Here is a 17,139-nt window from a genome sequence, read left to right as displayed (position 1 = left end):
GGGGCTCCGAGGAGGAGGAGGGGTGCACGAGCCCTCGTCGCCAGCCACGAACCCCTCCAGCTCCTACTTCACTACTACCACCACCACCACCACCAGCAGCAGGATGAAGTGGAGAAGGGAGGGAGCACCGGCAACCGCCTAGCGGGAGCTGGGAAGGAGGGCAAGACATAATTTTTTAAAAAACCCTCACAGAATTCACTTTGCCAAAGGAGAAAAGCCCCCACCGGTACCTGCAAAATTAAACAGAACGGGGCGGGGGCCGCACAGGTGCTCTTGACAGCAGAGGACGCGTGGGCACTTTGGGGGGGGCAGGCAAGTTGGGGGCCACAAACTATCATCCAGCGGGCCACAAATGGCCCCCGGGCCGCATGTTTCAGACCCCTGCTTTACAGCCTTGAAGGCTCCCCAGGAGAAGAGGAATCTGGGTGTCTTCTTCAGTGAAAGCTATTTCTACCAGGGAGATCAACAGCAAAAATCTTGCAGCTGACCTCCACTACTATTTGTTCAAATAACTGCTCCTGTGCTCTGACTGAGGCTCTAACAGCTCAGATACATCAACTCCAGTTTAGGACTGTGTGAGGCATGAGGCGAGAGGGTAGAAGCCCTCGCCGGAGTGTTGTCCTCCCTCAAAAAGGAAGAAGAGGCACAGGCAGACCCATCTACACCACCGATCGAGAATATACAGCGGGGAGTTGATACCCGGGAATTAGAGCGGGAACTGTTGAAGATGACAATAGCCACTCAGATGGGGAATGAGTTGGCGGGAAGAGAAGAAAGGGGGAGCTCCGTCGTAGAGGCAGGAATGGAAGATATAAAAGGGGAGGTGGACGTAATACCGGGAGATTGGAAAATGATATGGGTAGAGAACCCATGGACAGGAAAATGGGAGAAGGTGCAGGTCCCTAGGGAAGAAGCTGATTACAGACGGAGGAGGGGGCTGCCACCGCATCCTTCCTACTGGGATGAGTCAGAAGCCAGAGAGTAGCGCAGGCGGCTCAGGGAAGAGAAGGAGGCGGTAGAAGGGGAGGAAAAGGAACAGCGGTTTTGGTGTCTGGAGGAAGCCCAGAGGAGGGGATACCTGATGGACCATTGGCCTCTCTTCAAGGAGAGAAAGACCCTTATGAATCGGAGGGGCGAGATGAAGAGACCACCCCTTGATTAAACCCTGAGGCAGGAACTGCTGAGATGAAAAGCAGTAATCCATTTATGAAGGGACTTTGGAATGACTCAAACTGTAACCCCTTTAATAAAGACATTTGGATGCCCTCATGGGACCCATTGGCAACGAGAGACAATGCAGAAGTTGAGTTTGAACATACGAACTTTCTGTTACATGTTCCAAAAAACATAGTTACGATTTTCCAAAGCGAGTGACCCCAGTATCTCTGTTGAAACCAGAGGAGGTAAAATTTGAACCCTCACAGACTGACAATGCATCTTTTAGCACCATCTGTTCCGAATATCTTGATTTTTTGCTACTGACTTCTTAGCTATATATGACTTTTGGACGGACTTGGCAATGCTTCTTGGCACTCTGTTAGCTTATTCTGACTGCTAGAATAACTTGACTTTGGATTGTTCTTTTAAGAATTTAGGTTTGGATTTCCCACAACTCATTTACCTGATTCTGATCAAACTCTGTCAATTGCCTGGTTTCCCAACTGACCATGATTGTGGAATTTCCTAGGATGTCTGCCTATCATTGCATGGACTATCCTACCTGGGAGCAAGACAGTGCAGTGAAAGGATGAGGTAGCACAGAATTATTCTGAGAGTACGGTCTTCTGTGATGCTCTCAACAAAGGGGAGAATGGGAATGATTTTTGTGAAAATTATGCAAACAAAAGTTAAATGCAAACAATGTAGGTACCGCTAAGAATCAGATGCACTGGAGGCCTGATTTGTGTCTTTTGCAACAATTAGCCAGTCTTTCTATGTTTGCTGTGTGTACATTCTGCTTCTGAAAGGCAGAAGACATTGGTTTTGTACAATTTGCATAATTTTTATTTTAAAACTATATATTTTTAATAGTTTGTGAGACACCTTGTGTTCCTTAATCAGGAGAAAGACAGCATACAAATGAAAACAGACAAATTATGATAAACTTGAGGAAATAGCTCCCCTTGTCTCATTCTTGTCTGGAGGTGAAGAACATCACATGGTTTGAAAACTGCTCAATATATCTTATCTAGGTGAAACAGTGTAAATCACTATGCATGAAGAATTTAGCAAGCACTTTTTACATTCCCATACAGTGCCCAAGGAACCAGCATTTTTTCCATTATTCTTTGCATCAAGAATTTAGCTGCAGTTTTGGTGTGACATTGTATGCTTTAATGACAACTGTAAAAGAACCTCAGTTGAACTTGCATGTTGCCTTAGTTACCATACAGCAAATAGTGAACATTAACTTATGAGTTAATTATTTGCTTAACTAAGTTTCTACACAAACAAGTGGAATCCTCAGATTCAGAAACTGAGTGTTTGTTTCTGTTCCACTATTGTTTCCCCAAAAATAAGACAGGGTCTTATATTAATTTTTGCTCCAAAAAACAAATTAGGGCTTATTTTCAGGGGATGTTTTATTATTTTTTTATGTACAACAATCTACATTGATTCAAATGCGGTCATGTCATCTTCTGGTTGCTGCACAATGGTGGAGTTTCACTTAACTGGGGCTCATTTTTGGGGTAGGGCTTATATTACGAGCATCCTGAACAATCATACGAGGGCTTATTTTCAGGTTAGGTCTTATTTTCGGGGAAACAGGGTAGATAAACTAACACTACATGTAAAATGGATTGCTCGCTTTTTATGTGCCTAGCTGAAATGCAACACCATAAAGATAAATTTTCTAAGACAATTAATCAAATCATCTCTCCATAAGTAATCAATGTCACTGTTTTAGAGGACTCTGTTTCCAAATTTAGCATCTTCAAAAGTAATATTCAGACTGCTTCAGATTACTTGTCAAGAAAATGAAAATATCGACCTGTAACTTGCATTTGTACGTATGTGAAAAGAACACTTTTCTGTCCATCACATATTAGTATCCACATGTCAGCTTTTACAGGTATAATGACACCATTTTATTGCAGAGGAAGGCACAAAATAAATCAATATTTACTAATAGATCATTTGGTGATATTGAGTAGATCAGCAAATACATCTGACTCAGGTAGCGACTACATGGTCAAATATTGTAGGATTTGCTCTGCTTATAAAACGGGTGAATTCGAAGTAATTTTTTTACTGACCACATGATGCAAAGACTGATGCAAATTGGTCCAGCCCTTTTTGCTCCCAAAGCAGTTTTTTTTCCTGTTGCTGGGGAGGGTAGCCTCTCCTTTTTTAAGCTTAAATAATTTGAAAGGCTTTTCCCCATGTGGTTAGTTATGATAAATTCTTGTAAAGATGGGAGGAAGTGTCTATAGGTGGTGTTTCAGTGACATAGACAGTTGGGGTGTGATGGTCATGACTGGGGAAACATGCCCCCATATTCTTTCCTTTCTCTAATTGTCCTCTGAAATTTAAAATTTGAAAATAATTCTTACATATACAGTGGGGTCTCGACTTACGAACGGCTCGACATACGAACGTTTCGACTTACGAACTGCTCTCATAGGAATATATGGACTCGACTTACGAACTTAGATTCGAGTTACGAACTCTTTTTTCCCTTTTTTAAAAAGCTAAGTCATCTTAGGTTAAAAGAAAAAAAGAAAAAATATCCCCCTCTAGTGGCAGAAGGTGGAATAGCAGCTTCCCATTAGTTTCTATGGACGAAAAAAGCAGATACGGATTAAATGGTTTTCAATGCATTCCTATGGGAAATGCAGATTCGACTTAAGAACTTTTCGACCTGAGAACTGCCTTCCAATACAGATTAAGTTCGTAAGTCGAGACCCCACTGTATGAGATCAGAACTAGATCATTCTATCACCATATTCCTGGGTCACCATTATTATCTGTTCCCATATTTATACTCCCATCAGTTCTCTGGCAGATTGGAAGAGGTGAGGCCGAAGGAAGGAAGGAGAGGTTGTGGGCTGGAATGTGAATTGCGCAAAATGTTTTACTATCTTTTTACTTTACATAGCCTGGCATGAAACCTATGTTAAGCACAGCAGGTCCTTAAAAATAAGGTGAATAACTGCAGCAAAAGCCGTGCCCTAAGTAGTATTATTATATGTAATGTATTTCTCGGACTGTTAACAATAATCAGATAGACACCTGGTCAAAGCATTCTTAAGCAACCACTGCAAAATCTTCCTGATGTACAGTTGCAACTATTCATTCACCAAGTGCTAAAGAGTCCCCCTCCTCCACTCCCAACTCTCCTGTTCTACTTAGTTCCCAGGTCTCAGTAACTGCAGAAGTCAATGTTCAGCAAGAGACTCTGTTTCCTCCTTTTGCAAGTTCAGGATCTTGGCAATGCGTCCACAGAAATGCATTAATTCAGAGAACAACCTCATGCAGCAGATTCTTTCAAGCACCATAGGCTTACTTATGTTAGCCTGTTAAATGTATTTCATTTGATAACTTCTTCACATTATTTTTAAAAAGAGCCGAAGTCATTGTGCACAGCGGTTCTGGCAAGTTTTCCTTTCCAATGTTCCCATCCTTGCATCAGGTATTTGCTTCAGTTGGCTGACCTGAACTACAATTCTCCTGTGGGTAAAGTCACAGAACAAGGAATCCTTTGTCATGGGGTGTAAAGCTGATCTACTTAATCAACATTCTGAAGACCCTTGTTTCTGAGATTTACAGCTTCACAATACTGTTCACAATACAGCATTTGAAGTACTAATTTCATTCCAATTACAGCAAGAATTTGCCTTTACTTAACATACATGGCCAAGAAGACTTGAATCATAGAACAGCAGTCTTGAACACCAACCCACTGACAAGAGAAGAAACAAGTGTCTGAAGTGATATACAGTGGTGCCTCGACTTACGACCATAATCCGTTCCAGAAGACGGATGTAACTCAAAATGGTCGTAAGTCAAAGCACCATTTCCCATAGGAATGCATTGAAATGCAATTAATCTGTTCTGGCCGGAGGAAAAAAATCAACACACACACACACACACAAAATCACTGCACGACTCTTTGGAAATGTGATTAATCCCTTCCAGCCAAAGGGAGGGGGGAAGCAATCAAGAGTGCAAGACCCATTGGAAATGCACAAAAAACAAACGGAGCAGATCGGAAATGCACAGAGAACAAAGGAGGCAGGTCGGAAATGCAAAGAAAACAAAGGAAAAGCAAGGGAAGCATGCAGGAAACATCGGAAATGGGGGAGGAAAACCCCAAAAGCAACCAAACCCCATAAGATCCATTGGAAATGGGGGGAAGCCCCCCAAAAAACCAAGACCCATCAGAAATGGGGACCCCCAGAAAAGCAACCAACCCCCCAAGACCCATAGGAAATGGGGGAAAAACCAAAAAACAAACAAACCCCCAAAGACCGATCACAGCACAGAAATATAACCCCCCAGCCCAAAACCACACTGCAAAAACACCCAGAAGTTTTTAAAAAGCAGAAAACAGCACCTTACCAGGAAGCAGAAGCCTCCCAGCAAAACACACACACACACACACACACACACACACACACAAACACACACACTCAGAAGCAGAAGCGAAGCTGTCACAAGCCTCCAACAATGCACACTCTCTAACTGATGGGACAAAAGAGCTACAAAGAAGCAGCCTCGTCGCCACCTACAGTTAGAAATTTGAGTTTCCTGCCTTTTCCCCCTGCCTTTTTCTGTTTGTTAAGTGGAAGCTCCGGTTGCAAGTAGAAGCAAAATTTTGCAGCCGGAGCTGGTCGTAACTCAAAATGGTCGTAAGTAGGGATGTTCGTAAGTTGAGGCACCACTGTATATAGTATGTAAACCTTGCTTATTTCCTTTCACAACTTAAATGAGGGAGTCCTATCGGAAAAAAGGCTGTGATACTAACATCTGCATAAGTGTAAGGAAACCATCACATTAACATTTAGGATAAATTCATTTCCATTTACTGTGTTAAATTACTTCCTATCTGATAATACACTGCCACAAACACTTTTTAGAAGCCTCTTATTCTTCTCATTTATCATTACAGGTGAACAATACAGTACATGCCAACCATTTCTATCACCAAGGATCACGACTACCGATGTGCCATTCTCTCTGTCTCTCTTTCTGGACTCCAACTCCCAGTATTCTCCCAAGAATTCTCCAGGCAAAATACAAGCCCACAGACGCATACCTACAGACACCTACATTTCACTCACTTGGACCAGGGCTGATCTCTGAGGCTGCATGGCTGTCTCTGGCCTTGTTTCCTATCGTTAATGTACAAAAAAAGGAAGCTGTCATGCTGCTTCCTGCACGTTCCCTCCCAGAAAACACTGCATCACATTTCCAATCTCAGCAATAGGTGAAGTGGTGCAGTGAAAGGGAATACACTGTGCTGCTTCTGGGTGACTCCAAACAACACATACTGTATATACTCAAGTATAAGCCTAGTTTTTCAACACAATTTTTTTTTGGCTGAAAAAGCACCCCCTCGGCTTATACTCGAGTCAGTGTCAAAATTACATGTTCCCCCTGTAGTGTGAGTGTTCTCCAGACTCCCCCGCTCATCTACAGGCACCTGCAGCCTCTGTGGTGGTCTGATATCCCGGGTTAAGTACACTGCATTTCAGCTTCCAGGGCACTCCCATCCTCCTCCTCCTGCATATTCTATGTACCCACCTTCCTCCACCCACCTTCCTCCTCCATCCTCCGTCTCCCTCCAACTTGTTATGCAGTAGTAGAGCAGCAGATAAGTGCAGCAACCAATATGAGTCTTCCCTCCACAGGCAGTGAAGTGTGTCTTGCAGCTCAAAAGGGCAGTACAGTATCTTCAAAAACATTTAACCTACTGATGCAATTAGTAATTAATAATGTAATTTTATTGGTATCTATTTTTATTTTTGAAATTTACCAGTAGCTGCTTCATTGTCCACCCTTGGCTTATACTCAATAGGTTTCCCCAGTTTTTTGTGGTAAAATTGGGTGCCTCGGCTTATATTCAGGTCAGCTTATACTCGAATATATACAGTAATTACTTTACCTTTGCCTTCTATCTCATTCTGATGAACAAGCTACCAGTTTTATTCTTTTCCTTTCTATTTCCTGCAGTACTTCATTTTTGCAAAGTGAATGCTGGCTGCTTGTCAAATTTTCCCCAAACAGGGCCAATCCAGAAGAGGTTATCACTAACTTGCTAATTCCAATTGTTCTGTTTATGTGCCAGTTGTTCAAAATCATGACTAGTCCCAACCAAAGTAATTCCCTTGAATCAAGTACTGAATGACAAGTCAATATTTATAAATTATGATCCTACACTGGCCTGTAAATAGTGACTCATCATTCAGCAATTGATTCAAGGGAATTCCTTTGGTTGGGACTAGCAACTGAATTTAGGTCATAGCTGGACTATTACTAGAATGCTTACCTGCACTGGATTCAAGCCTTCAGGTCAGGGTCTACTGACCTGAACTGGATTCAGGCCCCTGGGAATGCAGAGTTCTTTATTAAACTTCTACTTTCTGGAGTTTATTTTTCTATGATGTTTAATTTTTTGATTGGATTTTTTAAAATCATCCGCACAATGTGTATGGCTTTAAAGAACATTTAATAAACCCTTTGTAAACCAAATTTGACTTTGTTCTGACTTTTTTTGCCCATAGGAACACATTAATCAGATTTCAATGCATTCCTATGGGTAAACACGTTTCGCAAGACAAATTTTTCGCAAGACAGCATTAACCGCAGAATGAATTAAATTTGTCTTGCAAGGCACCACTGTACTTCCTGGGCATCTGTTTCATTGTTCTTTCAGCTCTATAGAGGGTGCCTTCTGAAGAACTATGATGCCCAGGAAGCACTGCAGCAGGAAATAAAGGCCTAGAATGCAGTCTCTGAAGGGTAGGTTTTCCCCAGGCAAGGGGGATGTTAAATTGCTGATGGTGTGGGTATGTAGACTAGAACTCCCAGAATTCTCCTTTGACAATTCTTGGAAAATTCTGGGAGTTGGATTCTAATCCACCCTGTTGATTGAATATATTGCCAGCATATCTCCGCATTTATCTTTTCCAAAGTTGTATTCTAAAAGGTTTGTATTACTCGACCCAGGGCTTAAAGTATGCAGAAATTAACTCTGTATGGGACTTGAAGCAGCTTCTTTATGCTTCCACAGTCTTCAAGATTTGAAAGAGCATATTGTACAGAGGACCAAAATAACTATTATGTCTTATAGCAATGCAAAGCTTTACGTCTGAGGTCTCTTGCCTGCAAGGTAAGGCCAAAAATGCAAGCTATCCTGTGTGAGATTTCTCTTTCTCTCCTTTTACACTTCACTTCGTATGATGGACAGTCCAAATACCTAACCTGTCCATCACAGTAGAACACTGATGTGATAACCAATGACATGACAGAAGGGGCGGAACCAGGGAAATAAAAGGGAACAGAAAGACAGTTATAATCAGTTAGAACTAGTGAGGAGTGAGTTTAGGCAGTTAGGGCCATGGTTGTGTTAAAGAGAAGAGTAATATAGAGATAGAGAAAGAGATAAGAATAGGACAAGTCTTGGAAAGTTTATATGGTTAAGATTGAACAGAGTTAAATGTGTTAAGAAATAAATAGTTGAATATATAAATACCTTGATTAAAGTGAATCTACATAAGTAAAATGTAATCAAAGCAACGTTATTGAATGAAGAATAGAAGACCATCCATTATTTTCTTTATATGATTTACATACAAACCCATAAATAAACATTGTTATACTGGACAACAATGATCTAATAGTCATATTTGGTGTAGAGAGGAACAGGTCCTCTGGTGGCAGAGAAAAAGGGTGAAAAGTACATGTCATGCCCGAAAGGGAACCTGGGTGTGTAGAAAAACAAACAGGGGGACTGGGGGTGTGTGACACATCATAACTCAGAAAAGTTAGTTTGGGCTATAGCATGCAAAATCACCACCAGCCATGTCAGCCACAGGGATTCTAGTAGTGGTACTCTTGCAACTTTTCCAAGTTCTGCTCTGCCAGAGGCATATAGCATATGGGTCATACAGAAGAGCAAAAATGAACATGAGTTTTCATTAAATTTCAGTGCAGCTGCACCTTCTGTATTACTAAGGCAAAATCAGGAGGTACAGCCTTGATAGTTCCTAACCCATTACAGCAAGAGCAGGCGACTCCCATTGGCCACAATCTGCCAATAGTGAAGGATGACAGGAGCTGCACTTGAACAACACCTGGACAGCCACACATTGTCCATCCTTGGTGTATTGCAAGGCAGTATGGTTAGCCCAACTACTCCTTACAGGTGCAATCAAAAGTTTCATTGTTCCTTTCAAATGAATATATTTTTGCCAAATGTACAAACGCATGCCTTTGTATTTGTATAAACGGACTCTCCACACTAATGTGCTTAGGGATGATTATTTGTAAACAGTACTCCTCTATGTGCATGGGTGATCTCCAGATGAAGTACTTCCACTTTTGATACACTCATCAGTGAACTGGATACACTTGTCCCTTCAACATTTTGGTGTTAGAGGCACCCGATGTAGATCAAAAAGCATGTGTAACTCTTATGCTCCCCAAAACATAACTACAAAGCATAAACAGTTGATTCACATACACACAGTTCTCTCTATCAAAGTTCTCTTCCACAGCATTGACATTCTTTCCATACAGTACCATATGTAATGAATTTTAAAAGTTCTTATGACCCCCCTGATCTAGAGGCCTGGTTGTGTTTGAGGGCTAGCAGACCATTTCAACACCTCAGATGTTTAACCCATGGGATTTGGGTGCCCAAAGCGTATTTATTAACGGTTTATTTATTTGTTTGTTTGTCTGTTGAAAAAAAGTCTGCTCAGACCTGCAATTCAAGGGAGAAGTGTATATCCACACACAAACAAGCAAATTGTCCAAGGCAATCTAGTGAGTATCACAACTGGGCAAAACTTTCAACTTAGGTCATTTGATATCCAAACCACACTGTTTTCAACTGCACTGCAACATATAAAATGTGATATGCAATATTTCAGAGAGCAAATTCTGCTCTCTGAAATGTTGCATATCATTGTTAGATGATCATGGTTAGAAACAAAGGAGGCTAACTTTAGTATATAAAAAAAAGGATCACCAGGCAAGACTAGGAAAGAACGTTGCCTAAATCTCTGGAGAGCCATTGTTGTCAGTCAGAGCAGACAATGCTAGCTTAGATAGACTAATGGTCTTCTTTAGTAAGTCATTAGTCCATCTAAGATAGCACTGTCTGTTCTGACTGACAGCAATGGCTCTCAAGAGGTTTAGGCAAGATTCTTTCCTAGCCTTGCCTGGTGATCCCTGGTATTCTCTCATAGTTTTCCATTTAAGTACTAACAAATACTCTGCTTACCTTGAAAAAGCAGACAAAACTATTTGACTTCAGGGTTGTGTCCTTATGGCAGAGAATGCTAGCAAATACTGTACAGTGTAGGTCACCCAGCTGCCCAACCCAGCTTAGTTTCACAGACCTGGTTTTGGTGGCCACAAGAGATGCTTAATGCAAGGCTGTAGGTACTAGAGGCCAGCAATATAACTTTTAAAGAAGTAAAGGAACTTATTGATAGTTAGGCCACTGTCGAAATGGCTAAAAATATACAGTATTCAGGGATTTACCAGCCCTGGTTTGTACACTGCTAAGGTTTAATTTGCCTTTCTGTCTTGCCCAGTGACAAATGCTATGAAACACAAAAACATGCTTATTCTTATTAACAAGAACGGATCCAATACAAATATCACCTACATATTTTCTGTCTCTGGAACTGAAACAGCAACAACTATTTCTACAGCACTCCACCCAGGCTTTTATTGCAACTCTTCCTTTATTATTATTTCAGTGACGGATAGAGACAGAAAAAAGGTGAACCAACTGCTCATTAACTCTCACAGATTTTGGCTCAGCAACAAGCTGAATACTTCTAATGGAAAAATCTAACACTCTTGTCCTGTTTATAGCTGCTCTGCTAGGCTTCACACCATCCAACAGGAGAATAGGAGTATATCCTCCATTGAAAGAATACTCCCCAGCATGCTACACTTGTTAGAGATGTTTATCATATATTGTTTTGGCCCATTTCCTCTTGTCAGACTCTCACCAGGCCCAGAGAAGACCTGTTGATTTCACTGAATGCATGAAGGGCTGCCCTTAGATTTATACAATATTGCTGGGGCTGGATAACAAGAGTGCAGATCTCGGGAGCTGCAGTCCAGAGAGGCTTGTGCAGGGGACTCTCAAATCTAGTAGCACCTCTAGATACATAAGCACAGAGAGAAGTATTGTCAAATGGAACTGGAGTGCAAGAAGTACAGTCTAGTACAATTCAGATAAGAGTGCAGTGGCTATACACAGCAGTAGTAACTGTCCATAATACTGTACAATCACCCAAGTGTTTCTGCATTAATGAACACTTCTAGTGTGATAGCTACACAAGGAATGCATAGAGCCACATACAATTAAGGGCCATATCCCAGTGGTACAGTAAGGGCTTGTAAATCTATCTATCTATCTATCTATCTATCTATCTATCTATCTATCTATCTATCTATCTATCTATCTATCTATCTATCTATCTATCTATCTATCTATCTATCTATCTGTCTGTCTGTCTGTCTGTCTGTCTGTCTGTCTGTCTGTCTTCAATGATAACTCCCAGAATAGCCATGATGGCTGGTGATTCTGGGACTTGTAGTCCAAAAAAAGTAACTTTCCTAAGATTTGGGCTACAGCACACGCAAAAGGCTGCAGGTTCAATATTTGGCATTTCCAAAGGCTGGGAAAGAAATCTGTGTGAAACCCTGGACAGCTGCTTAGAGACAATACAGAAACAGATGCTTAGATTCAGAGTACGGTCCATTTCTATGATACCAGGCCCATGATCCACTTGAAGGATACTGCAGCCATTCAAATCACAAAGTTTTGGGACTGCACTATAAACAGTTTGAGCTTTCCAGATTGAAGTAAAGCCTTTGACTCTACAGATAATGAAAAGCTATGGATCATTCTACAAGAAAGGTGTGTGCCACAAGTGATAGCTCAGTGGTTTAGGTTTATGGCTGCAGAACTGGAGGTTTGGAGTTCAATTCCCCACTGTGCCTCCTTGACAGGGGGTAGACTTGATGATTCATAGTGTCCTTTCCAGCTCTGCAGTTCTAAGATTATTATTTGAATGGCTTGATGTGTAACTTACACTCTGGACAAGAGACTACTGTTAGGACAGAATATGGAAAAATAAAATGGTTTCCAGCTGGCAAAGGCGTCAGATGAGGGTGTTTTATCTCTCTGTTCAATCTCTATGCAAAACATATCATATAGAAAGCTGAATTAGATTCAGATGGAAGAAGAGGGAAAATCAGTGGAAGAAATATTTGTAATTTAAGATATGCAAATGACTCAGTACTACTAGCAGAAAATAGCAATGATTTGAAATGACTACTGTACTGAAGAAGTTTAAAGAAAAAAGTGCAAAAGCAGGATTACAGCTGAATATTAAGAACAGAAAAATATTGTAATGAATACATAACAATTACATGAAGCAAAAACTGTTAAAATATTTATAATATCTTGCTTCAACCATCAATCCAAATAAAGACAGCAGCCAAGAAATCAGAAGGAAACTGAAATTTTGAAGGGCAGCTGCGAAGGAACTAGAAAAAACCTCACACATTAAAAATTTTGGTTTTGGCTGGCAACCAAGGTCACAATACTGTGGTATTTCTAGTTATGATACATGGATGTGAAAACTGTATAATGAAGAAAACTGACAGGAAAAAAATTGATTTATCTGTAATGTGGTTTTGGAGGAGAGTTTTAGGGATACTGTGGACTGCAAAATAGACAAACTAGTTTGTCCTGCATCATATCAAGCTGAACTCTCAGTAGACACTAAAATAATTAGAATGAAGCTACCATACTTTGGACGGGCCATGAGAAGACATGACTACCATAACTGGAAAACACAGTAACGCTAATAAAAATAGAAGACAGTAGGGAATGAGGGAAACCAAATATGAGATGCACTGATTCACTAAAGGAACCAATTTCTGTTAATGTGAGAATTGATGAGGGGTCCTTAATTTAAAAGGTCACCTTAAGTGGAAGGGACCAGATGAAAGGTAACAAAACAGTAGGCACAGTAGGCATTGGGATCCAAGAATCATGGGCCAATTGCCACTTACAAATTATTTTTCTTGGAGCACCAGAGCACTAAAAGTCACTCGCTCTCATCACAGAACTCCCGTTTCTATTCATGCAAAGTAAAACTCAGGTCTCTTTATATGTAAAAGAATGAGAGCCAGTTCTATTAAAGGGAGAAAAGGCCACAACTTAGATAGAAATCCTCAGTTTTTTGAAAGTCATTCCTGGCAACTGAAATACTACCTTCTCACATCAGGGCTGCACCCCTGATGCAGCAAGCCCCACTTAAATCTACCAGACATCCTTTTTGGTAAGCACGTCTAAAAGCTGAGACAGTGGGAGAACGTCAGACTAGGACTAAGCGAATCTGGATTCAAATCCCCCCACTGGACCATGAAAACTGTGGGGTAGCAAATCCCTCCTCGAAAGCCCCATCTATTTCGAAGTACGAAGTGACCTGGTAGCAACAGGTAAAACTTCATCGCAAGGTTATCCCCTCCAGTTGAAGTCCAGCCCTATTTAAGAGGGATTCGCTCCCAGGTCAATGCGAAAAGCAGTGCAGCCACAGAGGTGCATTTTCCGGCTATATCTGTCGATTCGTATACGGGGGTGGGGGGGGAGAGGGAGAGAGAAAGACAGGTGTTCTTTCGCCAAAGAAAACTCAAAAGAGCAAACTTACGGCGCTGGCACAAGCCGGGCACCACCACGGCGGCGACCAAGCGAGCTACCCCAAGAAGGGGGCCAGCAGGACCTCGAGGGCATTTCTGCAGGGAGACGAGCCCGGCCGTGAGCACCGCCAAAAGCGGGATCCACATAATGCCAAGGAAGCGGCCCCTCTCCTCTGGCTCGGAGGCCGCGGCGACTTTCGGCCCCGGGACTGGCCGGCGGGTGGGTCGCCGCCCCCGCCGAAGCGACGAAGACGTGGGCACGGCGGGCAACCCGAGGAGGCTCCGCCGACCCCACGGAGGCGCAGGTGGGAAGCAGCGGTGGCGGTGGAAGAAGAGGAGGCGGCGGCGGCGGAGGAGGAGGAGGCGGAGCAGCAGCAGCCGGAGCAGCGCCGCCGCATGTCAGGGCGAGCACGGCAACCCGTCCGGCGAAGCCACGGCCGTCCAACCGGGACAGCGGGACGTACGAAGCGCTTCTTTCCCAGCGAGGCTCTCCATCCGCCCGGGCGGTCCCCCCCCCTCCCCGCTTCGCTCTCCCAGGGCGCCGCCGCGGCCGCACACAAAAGGCTTTTGTGGCTCCCTCCGCTTTTGCGCCCGGCGCCTTGGCAACGCGGGGAAGGGGCGCCCGCTTCTCGGCAGCCGCGCGAAGGCAAAGAAAAAGGCGAGCGACGTCGACGTGCCGCCCTGTCCAGCGAGCCAGAGAAAACCACCACACACACACACACATCAAACTGTGCACGTCGGTCTTTCGGTGAGGGGGCTTTCCCTCTCCTGCAGCTCAGGGCGAACTTCTCTCTTTTTTTTTCTCTCTCTCTCTCTTTCCGCCTTGCTCCTCCCGTCCCGGCGTGGGCAGCGGAGCGGCGGAGGCGCGCTTGGCTCCCTCCCCGCCAACCACCGCGCCGGCGGGGTTTCCCCCCCGCCCCGCGCGGGAGCCGAGCCCACACACCCACCCGCGCTGCCTCCCAGCCCTCTTTGCTTGACGGCGGGGTTCTCTGGCGGCGGGCGAGGAACGAAAGAGAGAGAGGGAGGGAGGGAGAAAGGACATACGGAGGGGGGAGAAAGCAGGGGGGAGAAGGAGGCTCGGGTGTGGGGGCGGGACGGGACGGGAGAGGGGGGGAGAAGGCGGGGCGCGGAGCCGTCGCCCAGGCCGTTTCGCTTTGTTTTGTCGGGCGCCGGCTCGCGCGGCTGGCTCTATTGTTCCCGACGGGGAATGGGCCTCCGGGGGCGGGAAAGCGGGGCGAGGGGGGGTGAGGCGGCAGCATCCCGCGCTCGTCGTCTTTCCCCCCCCCTCGCTTTCTCTTCCCGCGCCGCGACTTAACAGAAAGCCTGTGCTTTCTGATCTGGGGGGGGGGGTCGAAAGCACCCTCGGGCCTCCCGTGTCCCCTCCCTGACCCATCACGGCTCGAAAGAAGAACCCTCAGCTGGGGGTGGGGGGAGGGGAAAGGGCAATCTCAGAGGGAAAAGTCCACCATGTGTCGTTTTTTTGCTTTACGTATTGCTGGATTTGGAAAGCCTGCCTTTCTTTCCTTCCTCCTTCCAAAAGGGCTCTTGTCCTTCGTGGGACAGCGCAACAGGCAGAAAGTAAACAGAAGGGGCTCGTCGCTGAAGGGTGAAGCCGCACCTGTTGAATTGTTACAGCGTGCTGCCTCCTTCGCTGCTCTTGTACACACACGCGCGCTCGGGGTGCTAGCAAGTCGCCTTTGATTTGATTTATGGGGTTAAGAGGGATTTCAAGGTAGGTGAGGATGTGGTTTTTGCCATGGCTGCTCAAGGAGCTTCCCTAGGGAGAGGAGATTTGAACTCAGGACTACTAACTGTCAGTGCAGTATCCTAACCCTATCCTAACCATCGCACTCGCTCTGCTGCTCCTTCTGAAGGCAAGGAAAGCTTTGCTACTGAAAGCATTATTATTATTATTATTATTATTATTATTATTATTATTATTATTATTATTATTATTATTATTATTATTATTATTATTAATAATAATAATAATAATAATAATAATAATAATAATAATAATAATAATAATAATAATAATAATAATAATAATAATAATAATAATAATAATAATAATAATAGCCTTTAAACTGTAGAGTTGGAAAGGACCCTATGAATCATTGAGTCTAGCCCCTGTCAGGGAGGCACAGTGGGGAATCAAACTTCCAGCCTCTACCTAACCCATTGAGCTATCGGAAATTTAAACTGCACAAAGCAGAGTGTGAAATGTTATGTACAGTGACTTTTGTAAGCTCTGCAGATGTAAGGGATGCAGATACTGTAATAGTATCTGGAGAGCTCTTTCAGTAACCCTAGATGTATGGGAGGAGAGTGTGTTTGGAAGGTTGTGAATGACAGACTGCCTTCTGCAGGGCCTTAAAAGAGGCAGCTCTTGTTTTTAATTTGCATTTTCAAGCCAAAGAGAGCCTTGCTTGTCTAGTTACTGTACAAATACTGCACCAGGTTTTTAACATGGAGAGCTCTAGGTGGGGCTCTGCTAAGCATGCTACAAATTTGCTTCCACCATATGTTCCGAGTGGCTCTCAGCTGGGATCTCTGCAGTCCTAACATTCTTCACTTGAAAGAAAAACGTTCTCTGTGCTACCTAGGCGAGCCAAAATTACATGTCACCCATCCTGCATGCATTAGTTCGTGGCAGGCAAAGAGGTGGGAGGCATGAAATTGCACTTGGTTAGGAATCTGTTTGAAGTGATTGCTTCATGTTGCTTCAGGGTAAGGTTGGTCCTGATTATTCTGACATTAGTAAGAAAGCTTTGTTGTATAAACAAGTCCAGAATAGGTCTAAAAAGCAGTGTAGATTCTCCATGTAAGAGCACAGTTGGTCATGCTTATCTGCCACAGTTGTGAAAGGCATTTCTCCCTGTTGGCTGGGAGAATGGACAAAAACAATATCGTGTGAGGACAGTCCAGTTCGGAAAAGTTTAGACTATAATACTGACTGTGTTGTCTGGGCTTTCTTGAAGATGTAGTCCAAAAACGTAACTTTCCCAAATTCTGATGGAAGAAGTGATCCATAGGTTCTTTCTGTCAATTTCTCACATACTTCTCTCGAGTTGCCTTCTCTCAAGTCCTGTATTGTGTGCTCCAAAGTCCTCTTGCCATCTTCAAATCTAGTGCCTGAGATCCTTTTAAACTAGAGATGACAGAAATTGAATCTAGGTGCTGCCACACGCATTAAAGGGTGGCAGGCTAAGAAGAAGAGTGTTGTTGGCTGGATGA

General features: G+C 43.5%; 1 protein-coding gene across 3 annotated transcripts in view; it reads right to left on the bottom strand.

Moving 5' to 3' along the window:
- ITGB8 (integrin subunit beta 8) overlaps positions 1-14,297 on the bottom strand; it is a 64,678-nt gene extending 50,381 nt beyond the window's left edge. The window contains exon 1 of one of the 3 annotated variants that reach the window (XM_020781277.3): positions 13,914-14,297. In XM_020781277.3, the coding sequence (XP_020636936.3) occupies positions 13,914-14,049 (136 nt within the window). In that variant the 5' untranslated portion in view covers positions 14,050-14,297. The remainder of the gene's footprint in view (positions 1-13,913) is intronic. The other 2 variants (XM_020781293.3, XM_020781285.3) reach the window with 2 other exon arrangements.
- Between the last annotated feature and the right edge of the window lie 2,842 nt (positions 14,298-17,139).

The sequence above is a fragment of the Pogona vitticeps genome, chromosome 6, assembly GCF_051106095.1.
Source record: "Pogona vitticeps strain Pit_001003342236 chromosome 6, PviZW2.1, whole genome shotgun sequence".
Lineage (NCBI taxonomy): Eukaryota > Metazoa > Chordata > Lepidosauria > Squamata > Agamidae > Pogona > Pogona vitticeps.
The sequence above is the reverse complement of the archived record's forward strand: the minus strand, read 5'-3'. Positions and strand labels throughout refer to the sequence as shown.